At 39.5% G+C, this 27,903-nt stretch overlaps 1 protein-coding gene across 4 annotated transcripts in view; it reads left to right on the top strand.

The window, feature by feature from the left end:
• FAM13C (family with sequence similarity 13 member C) overlaps positions 1-27,903 on the top strand; it is a gene marked incomplete at both ends in the record, with an annotated part of 120,063 nt that overhangs the window by 84,815 nt on the left and 7,345 nt on the right. For 3 of the 4 annotated variants that reach the window (XM_080693678.1, XM_080693677.1, XM_080693676.1), the window contains 4 exons: positions 16,958-17,168; positions 18,324-18,462; positions 23,155-23,236; positions 24,900-25,111. In XM_080693678.1, the coding sequence (XP_080549804.1) occupies positions 16,958-17,168; positions 18,324-18,462; positions 23,155-23,236; positions 24,900-25,111 (644 nt within the window). The remainder of the gene's footprint in view (positions 1-16,957; positions 17,169-18,323; positions 18,463-23,154; positions 23,237-24,899; positions 25,112-27,903) is intronic. The other variant, XM_080693679.1, reaches the window with a different exon arrangement.

The following is a 27,903-nucleotide window of genomic DNA, read 5'->3' as shown; positions in this document are numbered from 1 at the left end:
CACAATTTTTCTTCCCCTAGCCCCACATTCCACTCCTCCAAACAAATAGCATACAAAACACATAAAGAAGTCCCAAGCCAGGTACAAATTAACTTTTGAATTGTCATATGTGTGAATTAGCTGTAATGAGTACCTAGCAAAGTGTTTTCCATATATTTTGCATGTTGAATATAGATATATTTTTCTTTCTTTTTAAAATGATGACTTTTATTTCCAAATAGCAAAAAAAAGTTTTGCATTTTCTCATTCTGGATGAACAGGATTTTGAACAGGCTTATTAACATTCCTTGTAAAATGGAAGTAAATACTGGGTTTATGTAGGGGTTGCTCACAGGAAGGAGCCAGTAATACATTTCATGCTTAGTGTCAAATGGCAGAAATGGGCAGAAGGTTCCTTAGAGAGGAGGCTTATAGATTGGATGCCAGATTTTCCAAAATGTAGGTAAATCTGAGGTCTCTCAGAGCCCTTCTAAGAGAATGTAGAATACTAGAATCTAGAGACATCTAGAAAAAACTAGATATTTTCATAGACCTAAGGAGTCTCCTATTTGGCAGAGATGTTGTCAGAGTAATAGACCATTGTATGATGTTTTCATGATTTAAATTATGGAATGGTTTGGTTTCACTGGCATGTGTATGTGTGTGTATGTGTGTGTGTGTGTGTGTGTGTGTGTGTGTGTGTGTGTGTGTGGTACTGGAGTTGGAATACCTCTGGGCTACACTCCCAAATTAATTTCTATTTAATTTGGAAACAGGGTCTCACTAAGTTGCTGAGAGCCTCACTAAGTAGCTGAGACTAGCTTCGAACTTGTGTGATCCTCCTGTCTCAGCCTCCCAAGTACTGGGATTACAAGGGTACGCCACCACGCCCAGCCTCACTGGCTTCTAAGATGCACTGTTACAGGAAGGCCATCCATCTTCTAATCCATGTGTCCCTCAGCAGGGGAGAGGGGAGCAGAGGATATGCTCAGATTACTCATTCTTAACCCCTAAATGGATTTCTGGAGTGATCCTTGAATACCTTGAAACTGTAGGGTTTGTTTGTTGTTGTACTTTGAAACAGGGCCTTGCTAGGTTGATGAGAGTCTCTCTATTTGCTGAGATTGTTCTTGAACCTGGAATCCTCCTTTCTTAGTCTCCCATGTACTAGGATTACAGGCGTGTGGTACTACGCCCAGCTGAAACTATGTTTTTGTGTGTAAGTCCTTGGAGAGAGGATGATTGCATAAGATTAGCACAGATAACCCTATGTCCATAAAAAATTGTAATAAATTAAAAAGTTTTCTCTTTCTTAAAATCTAGTATCTACCCCCAAGCCTTGATTATAAGTATTCAATTGTTAATTAAAGATTCCAGCTGGGCATGGTGGTGCACGCTTGTGATCCCAGCATTCAGGAGGCTGACACCAGAGGATCACAGTTCGTGGAGAGCCTCAGCTACTTAGTGAGGCCCTCTGCAACTTAGTGAGAATAAAAAATAGGGCAGGGGTGTGGCTTGGAGGTCAAATGCCCCTGGGTTCTATCCCCAGACCCCCCCACACACACACAAAAAAAAATATTCCAATAACAAGAACAATGTCCACTAAGTGTTTTTTATAGGAATCTATGGACTTAATATTCTACTAAGTATAGTAATAAATATTCATAAATATAAATTGAGGTCACTTAGATTTCAGACTCACTCTAGACTTGATTCGGGCATAACCAGAGAATAGTTGCTTAACTTTTGCAGTGGACAGTTTAAATAATAGTCTAAGCAAAGTATGGAAGACTGTTTTGTGAAATCAAAATATTTGGCTTTACCTTGGGCATATGGATTGCAAAGATCTTTCTCACAAAGTAAGATACCTGAAATGCTCCTTTATTCCAAAAATTCAGTTATCAATATATTTCATGTCACCTTATAGGGACCTTGTGTTCTCAACTGGGTTCCCAAACCCTTTCACATGTCATATTGGGAGAGCTTTCTGGTGATTATGAAGATTCTTGGACTTTTAACAGTCTGTGGTAGAAGTCCTAGAATCCCTGTATTTTATAACCACTCCTGAGTTTTAGGATCCACTGGTCAAGTGGCTATAATATTAGGGATGTCAATGTGCCTCTGCTCTACCTCAGTTTCATCAGTGGGAAGAAGCTCACAGACCACTTTAACTCAGTATCTGGGGCTAGTTGGCTCCATGCATCAAGATGCTCACGCACCAGTTCCACAGGCTGGAGGCATCTGGTGTGGAATATGGACAAGGGATAATGCCACACAGATCCCCTTAGAGAAAAGTGATGGAGAGGGAACCAGCCTCAAGGCAGGCCAGGGGCTATACAGAGGGCAACAAGCTATCCTGGTTTGTCCAGGAATAGTTCATTTTTAGAAAAGTCCCACATACTGAGAAAAGTCACAGGTAATACAGAGCAGCTGGTTACCCGATTTATATGTTGAAAACCACACAAGTGAGATAGATGCCTGTAATAAGAAATAAAGTTTTTGGACTTCCGGGAAGATGGCGACCGAGAAAAGCGGGGCTTAAGAGCCCCGCTAACAACCAATCTCCATTACCACAAAATCAGCGCCTTTCATAGCCAGAAAACACCATCACCAGAGAAACAAAAAAATCACCAGGCTCCAGAGAGAAAGCGGACTGAGAACAGAGCTCAGAGCCACAGAGGAGATACACCGGCCTCACGCCTGCGGACGCGGCAGCAGCGCCATACTGCCGGCGGCAGCGGCAGTTTCACCGGATGGCTACAGCAAGCCGAGGTGAGCCGCTGCGGAACAGCCAGGCGGGATTTCTCGGCGAAGGAACATCTAAAGCTCCCAGTGGCTGAGTTCAGCACACGCTGTAGGGATTCAGAGTGGAAATCAAAACCAAGAAGAAATACGCTAGCCTCATGGCTGAGGGTGTGGCAGCGGCACCATATTGCCACCGGCGGCAGCAGCAGAGAATTCACCAAGTACAGTACGGCTACATCTGCGTACTCAAGAACAGTGAGTCAAATTGCAGGCCACAGAGGAGAAATCCCAGTACTGTACTCCCTGGGACTTGACCCAGTGGGGGAGTGGCGGTGGCAGAGATATCACACCATAGGAGAACGTGCAACCTGGCACCCCCCACAGTCTAAAGCAGCCTCTATCGACTCTCTGGGTCGGAGACTCTGTGATACAACCCAGTAAAGGAGTAGTGGGGTCTGAGATACTACTGACTCGAGATCCAGAACACCTTAAGTGAAGTCATAGTGACCCAAGGGAAGAACCCAGAGAAGGCACAAACTTCCAAAATCATGGGAAAGAGGAATAATACTAGAGCAATGAATGCCCACAACCCCACAACATCAGAACCCGATAAAACAGAAAATCAGAGGTTTCTAGAAGAGCAAATCAGGAAAATAACTGTAGAAATAATAGAGGTGCTTCGAAAAGAACTCAGAGAGAGCCAAAAAGAGATAAAGGATGCAATTAATGAAGTAAAGGCCTCAATTCAAAGCACAAACAACCGATCAGACCACATGGAGAACAGAATCTCGCTCTTAGAAGATGATCATTCCAAAAATAAATGCATAGTTTCTAATGTAGAAAAAAATATCTGACAGCAGAAATTTGATATTGAAGAAATATGGGCCCATTTTAAGAGAGCTAACCTAAGAATAATTGGAATAGAGGAGGGAAAAGAAAGTGAAACCAAAGGGATCAACAATCTCTTCAAGGAAGTAATAGCAGAAAATTTTCCAAACATAGAGCAAGAGGTCGATACACAAGTCCAGGAAACTTATAGAACTCCCTTTAGACAGGATCGGAGAAGAGGATCCCCACGCCACATAATTGTCAAAATGACCAATGTGGAAGCCAAGCACAGAATCTTAAAGGCAACAATATTTAGTTAAAAGATTATTATTTCCACCACCAAATGTTCGTGGAAACCTTGTTAAAAATAACTTGACAATATAGGGAAGAGTTTAGCTCTAGGCTTGTATTTAACTCCAATGGTTTATATATCTGCCTTTAGAACAGTACTACACTGTTTCAATTATTGTAGCTTTATATGGTTTGACATTAGAAAATATATATCTTCTAGCTTTGTTCTTTTTTAAGATCGTTGTGGGTATCTAGAGTCCATATTCCATATTAGGATAGATTTTTTTCTGAAAAATAAATATATAAATATATGATAGTTTCACCAAAAAAATAGAAAAAAAATATTCTCTGGTAAGAAAGAAAGTAAAAATATTGAAATGTTATCTTTAAGTCATCAAAAGCTTGGTATCAGACAAATGAAACTGTTATGTGAGATTATCATTTTTAAGTTTGGATAAATTGCTATAATACTAGATGTCAACCACTAAGCCAAGCATGGGAGGGAGGGATGGGGAGATAATGGGGTGGGGATCGGGTGGGGGATGACTGGGCGATGTGTGCATTTATGTCTACAAAATTTGTATCCCACTATGATGTATGAATACAGTGCACCAATAAAAAATTTAAAAAAAAGAATTAAAGTTTTAAAAATATATGAGGTGAAAACTGTTATAGACTGTGTCTTTTTGTTCCCCACCCCCAAAAAGTTCATATGTTGAAATCTAATCCCTAATATGATGGTACTTAAGGCAGGGGTGTCCCTTGAGGAGATGATTAGGTTATGAGGATGGAGCCCTCATGAATGGGGTTAGCGCCCTATGAAGATTCCAGAAGGCCACCTAGATTTCTTTCTGCCATGTGAAGGTCCAACATGAGGTCCACCATCTGCAATGGAAGGAGTTCTTCAGTAAACATGACCATGCCGGCACCCTGACCTCGGACTTCTAGCCTCTAGAACTGGGAAAAAATAAATTTCTCTTGTGTATAAGCCCCCAGTCTATAAAATAGAGTAGCCTAAACTGACAAGAGAATTCTACATCATGGTTAGGATAAAAATTCCCTCCTACAAGATCAACAGTCTCTTAAAGCTGAAGCAAATGTTTTGTCTATGACAGCAGTAAGCATCTATTCTGGTGTCACTGAATCGGAAATAAAATAAGGTTTTTTTTAATGGCTTGTCGTTTTCAAAGTGTGCAGAAGGACTGTTTGACATTCCACATGACTGAGCATAACTTCTATTCTGTCTCACCAAGGATGACTGATGGTGTAGAAGAGTTAGCAAACACTGTCACCACAGATAACTGGAGCTCTATTACTAGAAATAATGATTTTGCAGCAGTACCTGATTAATTCTTTTATATCTTGATTTTCAAACCGTACTTTACATTTGGGTAAGACACTAATATAGTATATATATTTACATTCTACAATTATTCATATAAAGAATTTTGCATAATCTGCAGTTTTTTTTTTTATTGGTGCAATGTATTACTTTTGTAGACATACATGCACACATCGCCCAGTTAGCCCCTACCCGATCCCCACCCCGTTCCCTCCCCATCTCTCCTTCCCATGCTTGGCTTAGTGGTTGACATCTAGTTTTATAGCAATTTATCCAATATTAATGATGATAATCTCACAAAACAGTTTCATTTGTCTGATACCAAGCTTTTGATGACTAAAAGATAACAGTTCAATATTTCTTTTTGCTTTCTTTCTTACCAGAGAATATTTTTTTCTTTTCTTTTTTTTTAGGTGAAGCTATCATACATTTATTTATTTATTTTTCAGAAAAAATTTATCCTGATATGGAATATAGATTCTAGATACCCAAAACAATCTCAAAGAAGAACAAAGCTAGAAGATGTATATTTTCTGATTTCAAACCATATAAAGCTACAATAATTGAAACAGTGTAGTACTGTTCCAGAGGCAGATATATAAGCCATTGGAGTTAAATAAAAGCCTAGAGATAAGTTCTTCCATATATTGTCAAGTTATTTTTGACAAGGTTTTCCATGAACATTTGGTGGAGGAAATAATAATCTTTTAACTAAATATTATTGAAAAATAATAATTACATGAAAAATAATAAAATTGGACCCTTATCTAACATATTTACAAATATTAACTCAAAACAGATAAAAGACCTAAGTATAAATCTTAATACTATAAACTTTTAGAAGAAAATCTGGGTCATAAAACCTCACAACATTGAAATTGGCAGTGATTTCTTGGATATTATTTCAATGGCACAGGCAACAGAAGGGTAAATAAACTGCCTAAAAAATAAAAAAAAATTGTATATCCAAAGACAATGTAAACAGAGTTAAAAGTTACTGATAGAATGGGATAAAATATTTCCAAATGCTATATCTGAAGGTATATTAATATTCCAAATAGAAATCCTATAAATTAGCAACAATAAAAGCAAACAATACAATTTAGAGATAGGTAAAAGACTAACATAAATAATGAATCTCCACAGATAACCAATCTTAGTTGTCTGTTGGATGGAAACTCTTGTTTCTCTGGTTCTGGTGTGTGTTACCTATTCTTTGTAGTTAATCTCTTTGAGTATTTTCTCTAGTGCTGGTTTTGAAGACATAAATTCCTTCAGTTTCTGTTTGTCATGGAAGCTTCTTATTTCCCCATCTAATTTGATAGAAAGTTTTGCTGGGTAGGAAATTTTTGGCTGGAAGTTGTTTTCTTTCAGAGTTTGGAATATGTTACTCCAAGCCCTTCTGGCTCTCATGACTTGGTTTGGGAAGTCTGGAGTGATTCTAATTGGTTTGCCTCTGAAGGTCACTTGGCCCTTTGTTTTTGTTGCCTTTAATCTGTAGGTTTTTTTAATGTTGAATTTAAGATCGGGAAGAGTCAAAGAAAACATGACCATCATATCTAGATATTTGTGTGTGTGTGTGTGTGTGTGTGTGTGTGTGTGTGTGTGTGTGTGTTTTACTGGAAATTGAACCTAGGGATATTCTATTTCTGAACTATACCACCAACCCTTTTAGAATTTTTGTTTTGTTTTGTTTTGAAACAGTCTTACTAGGTTGCTAAGAGTCTTGCTTAATTTCCAAGATTGGCCTTCAACCTATGATCCTCCTGTCTCAGCCTTCCAAATACGGGGAATAAAGGCAGCACTACCATACCCAGCTTCTCACATGTATTTCAAGACACTTTCCGCTTGACTAGAACTTCCCACTAATTGGGAATGCTTATTAAACTTAAAATTTTCTGCTCCTTGCCTTAAAATATAAAATTAAAATGTGAAGCTGAGGCCAAAGAATCTCCTTTCTGTATAGAAAAAGCCCTACCCCCACCCCAGTGATTCTGTCAGGTATCCTGCTAGTGTCCAAATACCTTGGTTCTGGTTCTTCATCCTCTCGGGGGCATTTTGACAGGCTTTGCAAATCAGCAAGAGAGGTTCTCTATTACTTCATACCTCAGACATGCGTAGAATTTTGGGGTATCTTCTAAGAACTTTATTTCTTACATGATTGTGTCTGTTGGTTTGTTTGTATGTGAGATTTCAAACCCTCTTGAACCTTTTTGTAATATCAATATGTACGCCCTGTTGCTTAACTGAAAACTGGCTAAAACTATGGAAAGCCATACTTCATTTATTTGTCCTAAGCTGGTTTCGTTAAAATAATGGTTTTCAGCCGGGCGTGGTGGCGCACGCTTGTAATCCCTGCGCTTGGGAGGCAGAGACAGGAGGATCACGCTGGTTTGAAGCCAGCCTCGCTGGCTTAAGAGACCCTGTTTCCAAATACAAAGTATAAAATAGGTCTGGAAGTGTAGCCCAGAGGTAGAAGGGCTTCCAGGAACCACAGTACCACCAAAAAAAGTAAAATAATGGTTTTCAATTGGGGTTTCTATGTTTTTGCCTCTCTTGGGGACATTTTGCAGTATGCAGAGACAAACTTATTTGTCACGGCTTGGCAGGTAGGCTCTACTGGCTTCTGGTGAGTAGAGTCCAGAGATTCTACTAAACGTCCTATGATGCACTAGACCAGCCCCTACCCCCAAAGAAGGTGACCTGATCCAAAGTGTCAATAGGCCAGGTGTGGCGGCACATGCTTGTAATCCCAGCATTCAGGAGGCTGAGACAGGAGGACACAGTTCTCCGACGGCCTCAGCTACTTGGCCCTCCACAACTTAGACCCTGTTTCAAAAATAAAGACTAAAAAAATAGGGCTGGGGGTGTAGCTCGGAGGTAGAATGCACGTGGGTTCTATCCCCAGTACACACAAAAGTGTCAATAGTGCTGATGTTCAGACATCCCGCGTTCATACCTTTTAAATGAGTAACATTAACAATCCCTAACCATGACCTCTTTATGCACATCAGAAATTCCTGCATGGGTTTTTTATCTTCACAAGAATTCTAGGAAAGTTTTATTGTTAACCCCAGATTAAGACGGAGAAATAAGCTTGGAATGCCAGTACGATTTGCTGAAGATGCCATGGCTGCTGAGTAAGAGTAGGGAAAAAAAGATTGGAGAAGTATTTCCCCATTCTCATTGTGTAATCTAAATGCCTCGCTACTTGCTTTTCACCACCCAGCCTAAATGTTGTCTCCACAGTTCTAGTATTATTGAATTTAAAATTAGGTTGGTAGCTGGCCTGTATATCCTCCATATAACTAATATGTTGTTTTGGGGGTTATTTTGTGTATGTGGTACTGGGGGTGGAACCCAGAGATTTTCTACCTCTGGGCTATACTCCCAGCCCTATTTTATATTTTATTTTTGAAACAGAGTCTCACTAAGTTGCTGAGAGCCTCACTAAGTAGCTGAGGCTGGCTTCGAACCTGCGTGATCTTCCTCTCTCAGCCTCCCAAGCATGGGGATTACAAGCGTGCGCCACCACGCCCGGCTCTAATTAATATGTTTTGAAAGTCACTTTAGAAATCCATTCCCCACTGAAGAGACCTGGTTCGTAATTGATTAACCTGTTGCTGTCCCATTGTCCCATGGCCATTCTAACTTCCCTGATCTAAATGATCTGCAGCCCCTATGCCCTTCTTGACTGTATTACCTGACTTGCAGATACTTTCCAGATGGAGTCAATTAGTAGAATTTCATTCATAAATATGGGAAGAAGTAATATGGATTCACAAAAGGTTACCACTGGGGGAAACTGGGCAAAAGAGACTCGGGATCTCTTTCTATTTATTCTTGCCATAGCATTTGAATCTGTGATGATCTCAATTAAAGAAAAAAGTTAGTACTTTAAAAAATGGGCACAATTTTATAAAAATGTTTTATAAAATAATTACAACCTGTATAATTGTCTCTTCCACCCTTTCTAGAGATGCACTCTGTCTTCTTGGCTTTTCTGTTATATCAGTGTATTCTATGAGCTCTAAAATGCCATTCCCTATCAAGCTAATAGTTTAATGCTTATTTGTTAAGAGTGGATGGATTCCTTCTCTCTAACTCTATTACCTCCTGACTCACAGTGCACGTCACTCTTGCACTGTTGATCCTGCTCATGGTTTGTGAGCAAGCTGTCAACAGTAACTGTAAACTCAAACCTAACACTCCGTACTTCCTCTTCTATGTCTTTTCTGAAATGGAAAATATGATTAATAAAGGATTCATTTGCAAGGATACTAACATGTCCATCTTAAAAGTATTAATCAACTCTTTTCTTTGCTACATATTGTTAAATGAATTTTATATTCATTATAAAACAAGGCCCATCATAATTAGTTTTTTTTTTAACAATTCTCATATGAAAACTATGCCATTTTTTTGTGTGTGTGTGTGGTACTGGAAATGGAACCCTTCTGCCTCTGAGCTACACTCCCAGACCTATTTTTACATTTTATTTGGAAACAGAATCTCTTAAGCCAGCACGGCTGGCTTCGAATCTGCGTGATCCTCCTGTCTCCACCTCCCAAGTGCGGGGATTACAAGCGTGCGTCACCATGCCCGGCTGCCATGGACTTTTTGAAAGCCCAGATAAATTTATTGGTTCTGTTTGTCCTGAAGCATAACTCCTTGTAGAACTTCATGAACTAGTTGAGTGATGATCTTGGAGGGATTACTTAATCTCCCCATGCCTCAGACTCTTCTTTAAAATTGGAGAAAGCATATTATTCTTAGGGTTGTTGTGAGAATTACATGTCATAATATTATGCAATTCCCCTGTGGTAAATACTCAACAAATGTTACCTACCATTATTTGAAAAGCTGGACATTCTTGCTCTAATTAGAATTTATGTTGTCTTTCCTCTAGTTGATAATGCTTATATTTTTCCTTCAATATCTACTATATCATAACTTCTAACAACTTTCAGGGTATAAAAAATGACATTTCATACTGTTATACTGTTTGTTTTCTAGGTCCCCTTTTAGAGTCTTACATATTATTGACATTACACTAGTTCCCTCAAGCCAAAAGTATAACAACAATCTGCAAAGCATATCACTGAATAATTGCCACCTATTAAAGTTGAAACCTCATTTATTACAATAAAATCTATCCTGTGTTACACCTATGATGTAAGTTGGCTAGAAAATTTTCATTAGTAGTTGTTACCTGATGCCTTTATTTTCATAGCTTTTAAAGAGGGGAGTGTTTCATTAACTCCTTGATTTCCAAAGAAAGCATTTTAAAATGATTCCAAAATTTATAGATAAGTGTGATTCTCTGAGGCCATTTACAACTGCCTTATAGAAGGAATAAAATTAGTCTTACAGCCCAAATTTCCAAGTTATTATTTACAAAAGCATTTTAAATTCAGTTTTAAAGTTGGGACAATTATTGTGTTAACATGCAGTACCTTAGTTGTCTTCACTACCCCTCTTGTGGAAGCTAGAGAGAAAATGGGTCCTAGGAGGAACTCTAGAAGAAAAAGTAGAAACCATACAGGAGCAAATAAGGTAGCCTCACTGGGGATGATGGGAGGGGGGAAGAAGGAAATTCCTGAATGTGTATCATGCGCATTCACAAAAACATCGAAGTCAATCACTAAGCCAAACACGAGTAGAAGGGAGGGGGGAGGAAATGGAGTGGGAATTGAGGAAGGGCTAAACAGGTGATGTATGCAATGTATGCCTCTACCATCTTGTACTCCATTAAGATTTGTAACTACAGTGCACTGATTTTAAATAAAGATATGTTTAAGAAAAAAGAAATGAGAGTTTTGAATTTGAAGAGACATGCCTAGCCAGAGATGTAACAATGTGAACCCGTGCCATGAGACCAACCCCAGGACTCTGACCAGAGCCCAAGCTTTTCACCAGTCCATTTATAGTCTCTTTTTTTATCATAGGTTTTTTAGAACAATTTTAGGTTTATAGAAAATTGAGCAGATAGTATCAAGAGTTCTCATTTATAACTTTTCTTCTGTATACAGTTTTCCCCATATGTTACAGTCTTTTAAATACCTTTTCTGAAGCCGAATACACAGCTGTAATCCCAGTTCTTGGGAGGCTAGGATATGAGGCTCACAAGTTCGAGGCCATCTTGGGCAATTTAGCAAGACCCTTTTTCAAAATAAAAAGGGGTGGGATCTGGAAACAAAACAAAAACCTTTCCTAAACTAGGAATGGTGGCTCACAACTGTAATCCCAGTACTTGAGAGACTGAGACAGGAGGATCATAGGTTTGAAGCCAGCATGCGATCACTTAGCAAGACCCCATTTCTGAGTAAAAAGTAATAAAATAGGGTTGGGGGTTTAGCTCAGAAATAGAATGAAAGCTCCTGGGCTTAGTCCTCAGTACCAACCAACCAACTAACCAACCAACAAAAAACCCTTTTCCCTGAGTTATTTTGGTATCCCTCTTCCATGCTTATAAAGTCTACAGTCTGAAAGTAAACAGATGGCACGCATAGACACTTGGTTTTTGATGCTGCTGAGCTGCTCTGGATACCACCCAGGTCTAGGGCTGGTTGGGCAACCTCTCCCATCTCTTCTGGTTCCCTGGGAATCATGAGTTCTGGAGGCTCTGGCTGTATGGAGCTAATGGCCCAAATTCCTTGATTGAATCATCCAATTTAGCCAAACAGACTCATGAGATTAATTTTCAACTGTGTTCTCTAACTGACTTTGGGTAAGCCTAGAAAGGGTACAGTCCACATTGGAAGTTGGAATTTGCTTCAGAAATTTTCATGCTTGCTTTGTATATTCAATTTTCCTTCTGTTTTCACATGCACTTCCTGCTCACAAATGAAAACGCCCTTTTGGAAATGACTCTTGTCATCTAATTGTGTCTGCAGCACCACTGAGGGCGATCAGTTGTGCAGGGATTGATTAGCAGACCTGGGGAGTCAATTAGGCTGAGCAGTGCTGAGCTCACAGCACCCAGCCCTCTCTGTACTTGGAGGAGGGGGCTTCTAGATCATTGGTGTGATCTTGGATTGGGCTTATTCTTTCTTCAGCTTCACAGCTTAGGTATTTCCTTTACCCAGGCAGGGGATTGCTCAGCCCACTCTTATGTAAGTAGTTGGCTTCGCTTTGGTGACACGGAGAGGGCAAATGATATTCTCAGAGATCAGACATTGTTCCCTGGCCATTTCCCTTGAAATTTTCTTACATTCAGCAAGATTGAAAGAGATTGGGTGATGTGTCCCAGGTCACACAGGTGGCAAAACTGGGACATGGCTCTAGGTCTTTCTGAGCCTGTAGTCCCTGCTTTCCCCTGTGATGGCAAACTGCCTCTTGGGATCTCTAGGGTCCCTCCCTGTAATGAAGCTCAGCCCTGCTTTCATGGTTGACATATTTCTCCCCTCTGGCTCCCTGACACTTCAAGTGGCCATCCACCTAAGCTGGCCCACAGGACCTGTATGGAGTGCCACCTCTGCCTACTAGATCAGCCAGCCCTGCCTAAAACTGCCTTCATCCCCACTGCTATGCCAACATGGTGATGGCGCTTCTCTTCTTTCAGCCATCTCCAGCCAAGCCTGTTCATCTGTGTATCTAGCAGTGGTTTTGTTGGGATGATTTCATGTTCTTAGCACTTTCTTGCGCTTACTTTCAACTTAAAATCGAACCTATCCTGTATGCATCAGATGCCTTATGGTGGTGGTTGTTTGTTTGGTTTCTGCAGCCATGTGTTTGTGTGCGTGCGTGCGTGCATGCATGCGTGCGTGCGTGTGTGTGTGATGCTATCATCTGTTCTGCTATCCATCCTGAGACAGGCTGCACAAGAACTCTGATGCTTGGACCTCATTAGAATCATGATCATGTTTTGGCCTCATTTAGCTTTTAAAACCAACAGAGGGTGGGTGTTTGGCATTTGGGGAATGTATCTGAATGTTACCTATGATACTACCAGGATGAGCAAGAATCCGAGAATGCAAATGAACAAATCTACGAGACTATAGCTAAGTCATTAGTCAGTTAAGTCTCAGCCGTTCTTTTCAAGTTTTTGCAGATAGTGATTTACTTATATTTTGAATTGCTTTAAAAATTCACATTAGAAAAATATATTTTTAAATCTGACTGACTCATTTAACAGCTGTAATGTAGCATCTGCTTCTTCCTGGGGTTGCAGCCAGATCAGAAGTGGTCTCTTGGCCTTCACACACTGATGATAATTATCTCTCTTCTCTGTGTTCCCCACTGCTTGGTGAGGGGTCTGCCAGAAACATTTTAGCTTCCAGTGTTAGAGATGTGGAGTTCTCTACCCTAGACATTGGTCAGACTCTCCCTGAAGGGAATTAGCATAGTTATACAACCTTTCTACTGCACTTCAAATGCAGATCATATTACTACTAGCCTCACATGGTTGTTAGGAAGATTAAATACAGTTAAAAAAAAAAAAGACAGAACAAATGTGAGGACATAAAAAGCCACTCCACAAATATTAGATATTATTTATAAATAAGGACAGGAGGACAAAATGTGAAAGGTATATGAAATCTTATTTATCATATTAACCCCATAGCGGCTTTTGTGAGGTGCTCAGAAAAACAATGTTTAACTTCCTTATTTTGTTATAGTTTCTGTATCAGTGGTTTTCTTTATCCTGACTTTTCACCCACTATGCCATTCAGAGGACACATGGGTGCACACTGTTATTTTCAAGATAAATATTTTAATCTGTATTTAAAAGTTTGAAAAAACTGTGACAAGCATATCACATTCATGACTTCTTTGGTATCACTGCTTAAAATGTACTTGAAATTTTGAAAAAAGCTTTAAGTTGAAAAAGGTAAATAGTAGGCTTACATGGATATGCAAAAAAGAAATTGTAGGGATAGTTTTATGTCATCTCTTCCTCACCTAGTCTATGAGGCAATCACCATCATTCTCCCCATTTAACAAATGACAAAATTGAGGCTTAAAGATGAGCATCATTTTCAGTCTCTCAGCCAGTAGTAGATCTCAGATTCAGTCTAAAATCACTCTCTGTGATGCTTCATCTGAGATGCTTTCTCACTTTCCTTCTTAGAAATGCTTTTATAAGAAAAAATACCAATTTCTATTATCTTTTCTATAAAATTAAGATACATTTGTTATAGGAATTTTAGAAAATAAGAAAAAAAAATGTATTGTAGCACAAGCCCTTAACAGGAGAGCCGCCCTTGTAACAAAAATTTAAATGTATAATACAGTGTTAACTATATTCATAATGTTGTATAGCAAGCAAATCTCCTGACATTATTCTTATTGCCGCCCAGACAAGGAAACTGAAAGGGGTCAAGAAATTGAGTGGAGTCACATAGAAACTATAGACACACCAGACTCTTGGCTCCCAGACTCCTTCCCCCAGAACATAATGCATCACACCAGGGGCCCTAGAAAGCTGCCCCTTCTTTTGGAAGCAAAAGTAATGCGCCCCCAGGGAACCGTCAGAAGCTACCATGTTTAATATTGCCATAAGCTCCACCCGATCTGGAAGCAGACTCTGGAAGTGGTGGCCTGGGCTGTGTTCCCAGGATCGCAGCAGCACTGGCTCTGAATCTACAGTGGCCTCTTCTGAGTAAAGCTTAACGATTTTTGTCTACACAAATGGACACACAAATACACATGCCGTCTCATTTAATTAAACCCCTTCTCAACTCAAATGGTGAGAGTTTGGACAGAGAATGGAGACTCTACCAAATTAGCAGCTTTTGATTCTGTTGCTTTTTCAATTGGCTGCTTTGGGATCTTTCTGGCTCACAGCTTCCTTTGACAATGAGTTGGAGGGGAGCGAGGTTAGGATGTTAATTAGGCAGCACTGGTCAATTTTGCAAGTGCCCATGGAAAGCAGATGCCACCTAAATGGAGGTTCACAATTTCCTTTGGAATATGGTTCAAAAAAAGCCATTCAGAGTGATCTGAGTTTCTGTGAAGCTACATCTTAGGACTCTGAGTGTCATAAACTGAGCTCTTCTCCCTGCTCTACTTCACAGTCATATGAGCAGGAACCCACTGCTTCCATCTGAGCAGGATAAAACAGCTACATGTGACTTGGATTAATTTTGGCCATAGGGCCATAGCTGAGCTGCAGGGTTGAAGGTCTCAGGCCTATGGCATGCCAATAAAAACATGTTGATCACAATTGCTTGTGAGAGGTTGTATTCTTCTCTATTGTTATTATCGGAAGATACTAAGAAATAGGTAACATAAAGTTAATTTTATTTTAGAGCCTGATGGCTTAGGAGAGGATTTGGTAGGCACTCTGACATCTTCTGGTCTATTCTGGAGGTGACTATTATTGTATATTCCACAATCTATTGGTCAGAAGGCTCTCAGGGTTACTCCTAAGGGTTCTCACCAAGCCACAGTACAGGTACTGCCGTCCACACAGTGCTAACTCCACCCTTCCCAGTGAGCCCCAGCTGACACAGCGCTGCCAGTGGCCTTCAGAAGTACAATAGGAAGTGTTATCTCCCCTCCCAGTGCACAGCCTACGTGGGGAGAAGCCAACTGAAGACACATCACAACCTAAGCAGACCTTGATGTTACACAAACTGCATTTCAAGCTCTAGAGAACAAGGAGCCATTCTAAATCTGATTAAAATTCACCCAGTACCAAATTGTGATAAATGTTTATTTTGGAAAAGTGAATTGTCAGTAGTTTCTGATTCTGCTTAGTCACCCAGAAAATCTTTATTTTCCAGAAGCAGTCATAAGAGAAAGCCTTGAGTTGTTTTGACTTGTCTTCTAAGCAAAATTGAGTTCATTTGGGCAGCTTCTTAAACAACTCTTATAGAGCCCTGGATGGAGAGCCCCTTATCCTGGCCACACAGTTCAATATCCCAAGGACCCTCTGCTGGCATACCTTACTCCCCTGCCCACACCTCCATGATGCGGGGAGTGCCCCTTCTACTATGAACTGGGGTGGGTATCCAATCGGTTAAGAGAGAAATGGGCACAGTGAGACTTCAGGCACAGAGCTTGCTGGCTAGGGAGAAGGTTTATATGGAGATTTTATCTTCATTTTTCTGTTTTGTCCAGAATAATTGGAGAAGAATATAAAATCATTCTTAACACTACCATCCTTATAGTTACTCTGCAACTTCTTTGATCTCTTGGTACACATTTATATAAAATTATTTATTTGTACACATTTATATAAAATAAAATCATCTGTTTTGTTTTGATGTCTGTGGTTTCCATTTAGCATATTCTGAAACATCATTCCAGGTTGATAAGCAGAGTTCCCATCATTTGGAGGACCGCTGGGTCCTTTTCTATTGGGGTCTCCTCCCTCTCTTCCTCCTTTGTTTTCTTCTCTTCTCCCCACTCCCCTCTTGATCTCCCTTCACTGGCTATTCTGTTATCCCTTTTCTTCATCATTATCCCTTTTCTTTCATTGGTTTCTTTTATTCACTATAACGCTTTATAATATACCCTCCAACATATGCAAATACATGAAATAAAAAAAAAGTATTTTTGTAGTTTGGGCTATACTGACTGAATAACTCATACGGAAATAATTTGTTTCTTGTTGCTGGTGGTGGCTTTGTGATATTTTATATCCAGGTTCTGTGTGGGGGAAAAAAGCCTGACAGTATTTTGAAAGCTTTTCATATCCCCAGAAGGAAGAAATGACAAAGAGGCAAGCCATTATGATGAATGTTTATGATCTTTATTTAGTAACATGACAGTCTCAAGCCCTCTGTCACTTCCAAGTGTTGATCATTTACCTTGTTTCCCCAGACCCCATGCCAGTCCACAAAGACGGTCAGAACGAAGCTGACAGCACACCAGAAGAGCTCCAGTCTGTTGGGACCAGCAGGCTGCTCTACCACATCACTGATGGTGACAACCCATTGCTTTCGCCACGATGCTCCATCTTCAGCCAAAGCCAGAGATTCAACTTAGACCCCGAGTCAGCTCCTTCTCCTCCCAGCACCCAGCAGTTTATGATGTAAGGAAACCTTGTTCTATCATCATGTTTATTTTGTACACTTTTTCAAATACCACATTTACAAGCTAATGATGAAGTACATCTCTGAAATAGCGCAAACATGCCTGACAATTTTAACTGTAAGAACTGAATGAATAAAGCAGTAACCAGTGTTCTTTCTGTTGGGAATGCTGTTTCCGGACTTAATACCTCAGGAGGAAATTATCGTGAGAAAGAGGTTAACCCAGAGGCTGGCATGTTTGAATACTGTTGGTGTAATGACCAGAATCCTAAGTATATGTACATGCAAATATCAAGAGTATCATACTTGATTAGCTCAATATTCTTTCCATTAGTGGATGGATTGTGGGAACACTATAGAGTTGTCTACCTCTATTTCCTCTTAGATTCTAGGAAAGTGGTAACTTACAATAGCAATTTCCCCAAATTAGGTAGATAGGCAGAAATACACCCCTGTCAAATCAGATGCATGCCCTCTTACACACTCCATTTGGAATTTGCATTTGGCATTGGAGATGAGATTGAGGAACTATGTATTATTTAATTTGGAGTTTCACAAATAATTTTGATGCATATCTAAAATTGAGAATCTCTTGGCTAAAAATATGCCTGGGGAATTCTTAGTTTCCCTTCTTAATTCATGTTGTTATTTTTTAATTTCTCCCCTGGGTCCCTGGCCTAGCTACTGATAAACTTGAGGCAGTTAGTGATGTATTACTGTTGCATATAAAGTGTGTGTCATGTGAGAGGGTGCACACATTTTCTAGAGAGGACGTCCATTCTTTTCATCATATTTCAAAAGATTCTTTAACATGTCAAGAAAAGTTAACCACTGATCTAAGTCTTCCTTGAAGATATCGATAGGTGTGCTCATTACCTATTAAAGATAATGCTTCAAGAGGAGCCTCCATTCTGAGTCTTAAATTGACCTCTCTCAGCTTTAAGAAATGCATTTTGTGAGCCAATATTCTGATTTTGTATAACTTTACCCCAGTGACATCTGCCTATAGTCCAGCTCTATGATCAGGGATATCTGTTGATGAGCAAATGCTACTCATCAAATAATGATCTACTCTCTGGACTTGCAGACCAAGCAGCAGTGTTTACTGAAACACCATTGATTCTAATGTTCTTTTCCTCCTGTAATCATGGCAGGCCCCGAAGTTCTTCACGGTGCAACTGTGGGGATGGCAAGGAGCCACAGACCATTGCCCAGCTCACCAAGCACATCCAGAGCCTCAAGCGGAAAATTCGGAAATTTGAAGACAAGTTTGAACAAGAAAAAAAATACCGGGTAAGGACCCTAGGGCTTAAACATAAGGACATATTACCTTAGACAGAGTGTGTAGATCTTCGTTTTTGAGTATTCTCCTTGTCCAGGGACAGCTCTGTTGATTTCCCAACCTGAGTCTGTCTTGTTCTCGCATGCTATCAATTAATCTCTGCTAAGGTCTTTCCTACTCAAGGATAACAACTCTCATTTCTGAGTTTACTTGATTATTCATCCCCATTTTTTCCCCTAGCAACCTTACTGTCACTAGCATTTCTAGGACCGATATTTGGAAAGTTTTTTAATTATGGTCTTTTTTCTTAAACCTTTTTCCATTTGCATTTTGATAAAAAATAATCTAGTAAGGACCTAAGAGGCAGAGCCTCTAATTATGGAGCATAATGAGGGAGAGGTAGTTTTGACATTAAAATACTTTCCCATTGATGAGTGGAGACTTCTCAAGTGACATCTGTTCAGCCCACTCATAAGAACAAATTCTGAACCATCCTCCCCATTAGAGACAGTCTTTGTGCTGGTTCTGCAGTGCTTAAACAAGAGCCCTGTCTTTTCTCACTTCAGAAACAATGGAGTCCTAGGTAAGTGTCTTGATGACCAATGCTGCTTTTATTTATTCTCTCTCGTTGGTGACCATGGCATTGTGAAAAAATCATATTCACCTAGAATTGCACAAAGATATTGGGCCTTTGGCAGAGAGCCTAGAACAGCTTGTTATTAGAATAAAAGAGAACAAGGAATAATCTCTCATACATCTTGAAATATTTAAAGGCTCACTAAGCACTTGGTACGGAGGCAATCAGAACTGTGAGTGTATGATAAGTTCTGGGGAGGGAGCGGAAATTGGGTAATATTCCACTCTTCTGTTTTTCCTGTCCTAAGACGGGTTTTAAGGAGCAATTTTTTAAGCTTTGCAAAATGGAAAAGACAGTCAGATTGGTTTTCAAGACAACCTCAGCCAGGGTGCTGAAGATCCTCTTTTTCCCCAGAGTCAGATGGTGTCAGCTACTCCTTGTGTTTGTAGGGCAGAAGGGAGTGCCAGAGATTATTAGGCGGGGTCTTTATTTTTCAAGTAAGGAAACTCAGACCCAGTGAAATCCTACCATTTGCCTAAGGTAGTTGTATCATCTCAGGCTTGGAGCAGTGATTAAAGATGAGTGGGTTTTTCAATAGAAGAGAATAAGTAAAATTTTTAAGTGTCCATGGTTTAGAAGCTCCACATATCCTTAGAGAAACTGATTTTACCTGTCTGGTGCTAGAGTATTACTAGATCTATGATATCTTCACATTGGACTTGGTAGAACAAGAACTAGAGGCTGTGTTTCCAGGACCTGTTGATACTTCTGACCTGGTAGTTCTTGGAGTCAGACCATTCTGTATTTAAATCCCACAGACTTGGGAAATTTGTGACTTTGGACGTGTTTCTTCACCTTTCTGAATCTGTTTGTCCATCTGTAGAGTTAATATCAGTAGGGACATACGTTTAAAAGTATTAAGTGAGGAAGTATATGTGTAATGGTTCTTTCAGTGTTTGGCACAAAAGTAGTCCTAATTATTATTAACCTCTTAATCTTTTTGAGCAATATATAAACAGGTTGCCCTATAGCGGTCTGTGCCTTGTCAGCAAATGAAACTGTACACATTAGTTCTCCACTGGGTTTTTCTACCTTAGGCACAAATCCTGTGTTATTTCTCTCAACTAAAGCAGTTCCTTGCTTTGGAAAAGAATTTCTCCTGGCACACCTCCTGCCTTTGTGTAGAGACATTTTAAAGAAAGAGCTGGAAGACAGACAGACAGACAGACAGACAGACACACACACACACACACACACACACACACACACACACTTATGCAGACAGATGAATCGGATGCTGGAGCAGTAGGGAAAGGAGGTTTGTGGTCACTAGTGCTTCAGTGTGTATGCTAGTCTTTGATGTAAGCAGAACCTTACTTGTGCTAGGCAACAGTGCTTACCCCTTCCCTTCCTGTCAGGGTGCCAGGCTGCGGTTAGAGGTTTGACATGTCAACAGCTTTAATTGGTTGCTATGTGTAAGGCTTCCCTTCCTGGCTGCCTGACTGTGGAGTTAAAGCACACACTCAATTTTTTAAATCAAAGCTTTTGCTGGGCTTCTATGCTATTCTTATGTCTGGATATAACATGTTCTTTCCATCTCTGTGAAATGTAGGTATTTTATATTCCTATCCAAAACTGTGCTTCTTCTCTATAACTGACGATCAGGCTCGTCGGCTTAGAAAAGGCTGCTTCAGCCAGATGTCTGCTTTAAGTGGAATCAAAAAATGTTGAAATTGGAAAGAATTAGCCAATTGAAGAAACTAAGGCCCAGAGAGGAAAGTGAGATTCTAGGATCACACAGCAAAATATCAATCTGGTCAAGACAACAATAAAGGCCTTTTCATTACCAATCCAGAAATTTCTCTAATGTGTCTTATAAAGATAAAACTGGAACATATTTGAGATCTTCCAAAATTGGTTCATAAGACACATTAGAAAAATTTGGTTTGGTGTCTCATTTAATTGCATTGAACAAAACCTAATCTAAGTTCTAGGTGTATAATTTTAGGGTCTTTCCATTCAGAAGTTAGAAACTTGACAGCTTATGTGATTTGAGAGCTGCCATCCATGTGAGCTTTGTTAACCTCTTTTAAAAGATCTCCTAAGAACAAGGAAATAAAAAATTAATTTCTGAAACTGATCTCAAGCATCAAATTACTTTATCAAAAATGTGGCCTTAAATTTCTCGTCAGCCCTGTGTACAGTGGTGAAAGTTCTTTTCTTTACTATTCAGTGGCTTACGGTTTTGTTGTATTTTTTGTATGTTTCTTTGTTTTTACCATATTCAAGAGAAAGAATTAGCTATGTAGAGCAGATCCAGTGAAATACTGTTCAACAAGATGTATTCTTAGATTAGAATGGAGAATTCTGAGAAATTAAATGTAAACATTGTCCTTATAACCAGACCTTTGCCCCAAACCAAAATACTGTGTGCAAGGGAGTTGGTGTAGTCCATCATTCAGGAGTCTATGCATAGGACCAAACTAAGCTGGTTTTGGGGGTGGGTGCAACAGCCCATGTGTCACTGTCCATGGTCCTGAAATCAGGTCTCTTTCATGGAAACCATTGTCTCTGGTCCAATCCTACCTAGGAAAGAATCATGGTCATTTTCCATCTTCCTTTCCATGTTGGTTTAGTGTAGTTTTTATATCATTCTAGAACTGAAAGAATCGTGCCATGAATTTCATAGTGAATATATCTAATTCCATGTACATGTGATCCTGTTACACAAATACTAGTTTGGGTTTGTTTGTTTTTCCCATTACACTTGAAAGGAGTGTGTTCTCTATCTTTCTATACCTTCTTCTCATTTAGGACTTAATCTTATGTTACATAGATTTAGTGGTTCCTTAAGGAAACAAAGTTCCTAGATTTGGTCACAAACAATACACATCACATTTTAGACTATTATATTTGTAATGGTATCATCTTGAGCATTACTAAATAGTTCCTTATATATCCTTAGTTCAGAGTAACCATTGGTCTCTTTGAGCCTACATTTAAGTTACTGTGGTGAAACTTGGCTTGTTTAAGAATGGTCCTCACTTATCTGTGGGGGTGGAGGGTAAGTGTGTTTGACTACTCTTCTCTCCTAGTTTCTGTTTTCTATAGAAAGTCAATTTTTCCCCCTGTGAGAATGAATCCAGAAGTGAATTATTTGTATTGACAGTTATACCCTTCCAAAAGAAGGGTATACCCTTCCTTATTGTCATATCAAAGCTATGACTAGCTCCTTGCATGACATGCATACCCTGCCGTGGATGTATTTGTCAGTGAAGACATATTCAGTATTCCTTTGGAAGTCTAGTGATAATACTATTACTACTACTGCTACTAGTGAAAATAAAAACAGTAATAGTAATATCCCTAATTTTAGCCAATATATCTATAATGTTTAACATGCAGCTGGACTTGCTTTCATTACTTTACAGGTATTAATCCTTCACAGCAACCTTCTGAAGGAAATGCTGTTATAATGCTTATTTAATATATTAGACAATGATGCATAAAGAAGCTAAATAATTTCTCAAGGTCATACAAATAAGATTAAGTTTCACTTTAATTCTAGGTCCAGTAGGATACTGAGTCTTATCAATAGTGAAGTTTGGTTATCTTCCTGAGAAACTGACTTTTCCTGTCTTCCTTCAGGTCTTAGAGATTCAAGGGTCTCCTTTCTTCAGCTTGAGGGATGTAGCGGTAAGAGCCAAACTCCCAGTGTGTTAGTATTCTTCAGCCAGTTATGGTCACAAGCCACAGGCAGATAGTAAATGCTGGCATATATTATTGGTGCAGTTATCTGACTGGCAATGGTGTATGAGATGAGGCTCAGGTGACTGAGGGTTAGACAGTAAGAGGTACTAGTACAGTTAGGACTGTGAACATGCTAGGCGACCAGACATGTTTAGAAATAATGCCCATAGGAAGGGAAAAAGAGTAGATGAAGTCAGGAATGTTTACTATTTCCTAGAAGTGATTATATCAGCTGGCATTTTCCCACCTGAATGTCTTCCAGCTTTGTGTGTTCCTGAACCTTTTGTGGCTCAGCTGTTTAATTTTTTCCCTTTTCTCTCCTTCCTTCTTCCTCCCTCTCCCTCCCTTCCACCTTCATTTTCCCCTCCTTTGATAGCCTTCACATGGTGACAAGACTTCTAATCCCGAAGTCCTGAAATGGATGAACGATTTGGCTAAAGGTCGTAAACAGCTCAAAGGTAAATGCCAGCCAAAGGTCTCTTTTCTCAGAAAGCAGCAGAGAAAATAGTATGTACCCCAGGGTATTTTAATGCATTTCCACTGTGCCCTCTTGAACTTAAGTGTCCTGCTTAAATTGGAGGCCCTATTTGAAATAAAGGGTCCTGGATCCCTTTCACTATTTAACCCCACTCGATAAACCTACTTACAAAGAGACTGAATACCTCTGTCATCCACATGGAATGAGTCACTCTTCAGTGCCAGGAACACTTCAGTGAACTGCTGAGCATTTATCTTCCTGGTTATTGGATTCTTGGACACTGAAAACAAAAGGTGCCTAAGAAATAACTCATTCACATACCCCATTGCACAGATGAAGACTAAGCCTAGAGGGAAAGGTTATGTAACTTATAGATGGTGGTCCAGGTGTAAGACTTGGTTCTCCTGTGTCCTCTTCTAATGCTCTTCTGTCCCTCTCTGGAAATGGTGGTATATTAATTAACTCTAAACTTCACTGATAAAAGCATAGCATTATTTATTAATAAAAACATTTTCTTCCTCCACATTTTAATTTTAATACATTATAGAGATATGGGAGTTTTTCCAAATTTCTGAAAAGATAGTGATTAAGAGCTAGAAGGGAATATTAATTCAGTGGTATTAAAGTGTAATGATGTAGCACATTTATAAAATATGCAGTGTTTAAGCACAAAGCCAGAGTCTAACTAAGAAACAAACATCAAAGAAAATGAGTTCTTTAGTTGAGAAATCAATATAAATGGCCTAATTCAAATCACCGGTCCCCTAGCACATTATAACATGTAATTCCCTGATAAGTCCCTAGTTGCTTTTTATTTTTAATTATCTAGGTTTATATAAAGCCACACTGCAATAATGGTGATTCCTAGGTTTTAAAAGCTTACATTAGACAAAATTGTGAATATGTCAATCTGGGCCTGGCATTTCCATCCCCTTCTCTATTTCCTCGGGTCTTTGTGTATGTGACACCTTCTAGAACTACGTGTACTTTAGTAGGGGCTCTTAAGGAACACGCAGCTTTCAAGACTTACATCAGTAAATATTTCAGTGTAAAATTTCAGGTGGAGCCAGACATGATTGTGCATGCCTATAACCCTAGTACTTGGGAGGCTGAGACAGAAGAATTTGCAAGTTCAAGATCAGACTCAGTAACACAGTAAAACCCTCTTTCAAAATGTTTTAAAAAAATAAATAGGGCTAGGGTGTAGCTCAGAGGTAGAATACCTCTAGATTCAATGCCCAGCACCACAAAGAAACTAAAGAATAAAGAAGGAAAGAGAAAGGGAGGGATGGAGGGAAGAGTAGGGGCAGGGAAGAAGGGAGGGAAAGAATTTCAAGTGGAAATTCTGGGGTCAGTTGCCACTGGTCTTCTAAAACCCCTCTGCTGAAATCTAAACCAAGTTACTTCCAAAACCATGACCCTCAACTTCATTAGATCTCAGCTTTTAGGGCCCACAGTCTTCATACCTGTTTGGGTGCTTATGATATGGGTCTTGGTTATTAAGACTGCCCTTGGCCTATAGAAAGCCATCACTAGCATTGTTCTACCAAAATTGCATGAGGGGAAGGAGTTCATGAGATGTTCTCTGTTCTTATTGTGAACCGTGAGTCCTTGCTCGTGGTAACTCATGGCATTTTTCATAGAACTAAAGCTGAAGCTGTCAGAAGAACAAGGGAGTGCCCCCAAGGGCCCACCTAGAAATCCTTCCTGTGAGCAGCCCACAGTCCCCAGAGAAAATGGGAAGCTGGAAGCTGCAGGCCCTGAGGCAGGCTCCTCTGGAGAAGAGACTTCAGATGCCGCGTCGACATGCGTGAAGGAGCAGAGAGAGCAGCTTCCTCCCCAGGAAGATTCTAAGGTACCTCGTATCATCATGGGGCCCATACGCCCCCAGGACCCCCACAGTGCCAGTGAAGTCATGCTTTGACCAGTTTGTCTGAGGGCTTTTTCATTACACATTTTTAGAATGGCTTCAAAGTTTTAATCATGAGTTCTAGGTGGGTTAGTGGCCATCAACTGGGGGTGTTGCTGAATGATTGCAGGATGCGCCACTAGAGGCTCGAGTGCTGCGTATGTGTAGAAAGCAAATGGCAAAGACACAAGTACACATCATATCCTTTCTTCCCCAATTCTCCCTACCCCTTAGATTGGCAAGTGAATCCAAGACTGAGGAATAAGTATATTATCTGAAAGGAAAGCCCTCCAGTTATAGTTTCTATGTTAAACATAACAAGTAGGGATGAGGCATCAATAATAAGGGGTCTGTATTTTATGTAATAAGGATAGAGGTATGGTTTCTGGAGGAGTGTTAAATTGGAATGAAAGACTTTGGCTGTATAAATCTTGCTTTTGAAATCGCTGTGTGACAACCAGATTGAGTTGTCAGGTAAGCATTAGGCTATGAGAGTCTGGAGCTTAAAACAAAGACTTACTATATTTTACAAAGAAGAAAAAAGTGATAAGCATTTACCTGGTTAATCCCTCCTCATCCTGCTTATCCATGATTCCATTTTACTTATGACTGGGAAGCTTTCCTATGGCCCTACTGTATCAACTTAAACTGGTCATTGCCTTTCAGTTCCTGAATTCGAGTTGTAGCTACCCTATCTTAGCTGGCTCCCTGTAGTATGCAGGGTATATCTATCTTTTGGGTTTTGTTATGTAGGTGGAGGTACCTAAAATAGAGTTAGCCAGAGTATGAATGTGTTGTGAAATTTTCAAGGTAAGTATAAGCAGATAAGTGCCCAAAGACGATTATCCTCACCTTCTTCATCTTTATAGTAGCAGAAGTAAAGATAAGAGAAGGTTAAGGAAGAGAGAACTTGGAATGTATTTTGATATGATTTGTTAATAGCTTGAAAACTTTACCATGCAGAAAAGGCCTAGTATAGTAGCCTAAAAACAAGGGGGAGATCTTGTTTCAAAATAAAGGATAAAAAATAAGGCTGGAGATGTAGGTTGGAGGTAGAATGCTCCTGGATTCAATCCCCAGTACTGGGGGGGGGGGGGAAGCTGGTGCCAGGCATGGTGGTGCATGCTTATAATCCCAATACTTAGGAGCCCAAGACAGGAGGATTGCAAGTTCTCAGTCAGCCTCAGCCACTTAGGCCCTCCGCAACTTAGTATGACACTGTTCAAAATAAAGAATAAAAAAATAGGGCTGGGGATGTAGCTTGGAGGTAGAATGCTCCCAGGTTCCATCCCCAGAACCAGACCAAAAAAAAAAAAAAAAAAAAAACAAGTTGGCTTTCCAGGAGAGAACTGGAACTTAGTGGCCATCACAGATGTTTCTTTCCGAGTCCTAGTCAGAAAGTTGTTTGGGGAAAAAATTGCCATCACCCTGGCACTTTCACCAGTGTGCTTGTTTTCGTTTTTCCTCATGGGACCAGTGCCATGTAATTCTTTCTCAGTAAAGCACAGGTGCTTAAAAATAAAAGCATTCCCTGTAATCATCTCCATAAATTAGCTCTCTCTTAAAGAGAGAATAAAACTGTCATTTTTCTCTCTGGACACTTAAAATAGGGAAACTATGACTCTTTAGCTTTAGGGATCAAGTCCTGCCCAAATTTTCCTTTGTCTAAGAAACACATCCGAGCTGGCCATTGAATACACATGTGCTTCTTTGGGGACTGTTTCAGTAATAATCCTAAGAGTAAAGTTATGGAATCACTACAGTGAAAAAGAATTGCACACTTTGTACATGCATCCTAATTTTAATCTCTCAATTTTGAAGCTTCTTTTCTAAAATGGCATTTGTTATTCTAACTTGGCTTATGGTCACTTTCTTTTTCTCCTTTAGAATCAATTTTACCTTTTCTCCAACCTGGGGAATAATTAAACATAAAATCACAAGAATCAAATTTCAAAAGGGAGACTACTAATAGTCAAATTTATCAATGTCTTGTTTTCAATGAAATGTAAATCCTAATGAAATACTGAATATAAAGCATTATTTCAATGTTTTCAAAACTTATATTGAGATTTCATTATTCTTCTATCATCTATTAAAACCCATAGATAGAATTTTTCATGGAACGATGTGTCACCACTAAGAAAATGTTTGAGTGATTGGAGTAGAAAATAAAATGCTCTTGGGGTTATCTGATCCTTAAAGGCTTGTACAGAGAAGTGATCTCTTTTTGTACTGAAGAAAAAAAAAGTGAGAGAGCCTTGAGTTATACTTTGAGTAATATATATGAAGATTATTAAAAAATCAAGAGTCCTTTTTCATATAAAGTTGTGTTGATAATTTGACAGTAGGAATGGAGCTGTATTGGGGACTGAGAGCACTTAAATATGTGATACGACCTCAGTCCTCAGAAACTTTTCATTTACTTGGGCAGGTCAGGCTAAAACAGCAAAAAGTTAAAGTCCAGATAATGAGATAAAAAAGTTCTAAGAAAAGAGAGCTCAGTATGGGTCAGAATGATTTGCAATTGGAATGGTGACAGGATAGCATTGCTGGGAAGCTTAACACACACTTAGCCATTTTCTTTCCCCTCAAAAAGCTCTTTAAAAGATCTGGAAGTCAGAGCTATTTGGTATTCTTGACTGTGTATATTTTGATAAAAGTTCCTGGGGTGATTGTGAGCTGTTCTTACCATTCCCTTCCCACTTGCCTAAAATGAGGAGGCCGTATACAGTTGATAT

Source organism: Muscardinus avellanarius (assembly GCF_963383645.1).
Source record: "Muscardinus avellanarius genome assembly, chromosome: 4".
NCBI lineage: Eukaryota > Metazoa > Chordata > Mammalia > Rodentia > Gliridae > Muscardinus > Muscardinus avellanarius.
The sequence above is the reverse complement of the archived record's forward strand: the minus strand, read 5'-3'. Positions and strand labels throughout refer to the sequence as shown.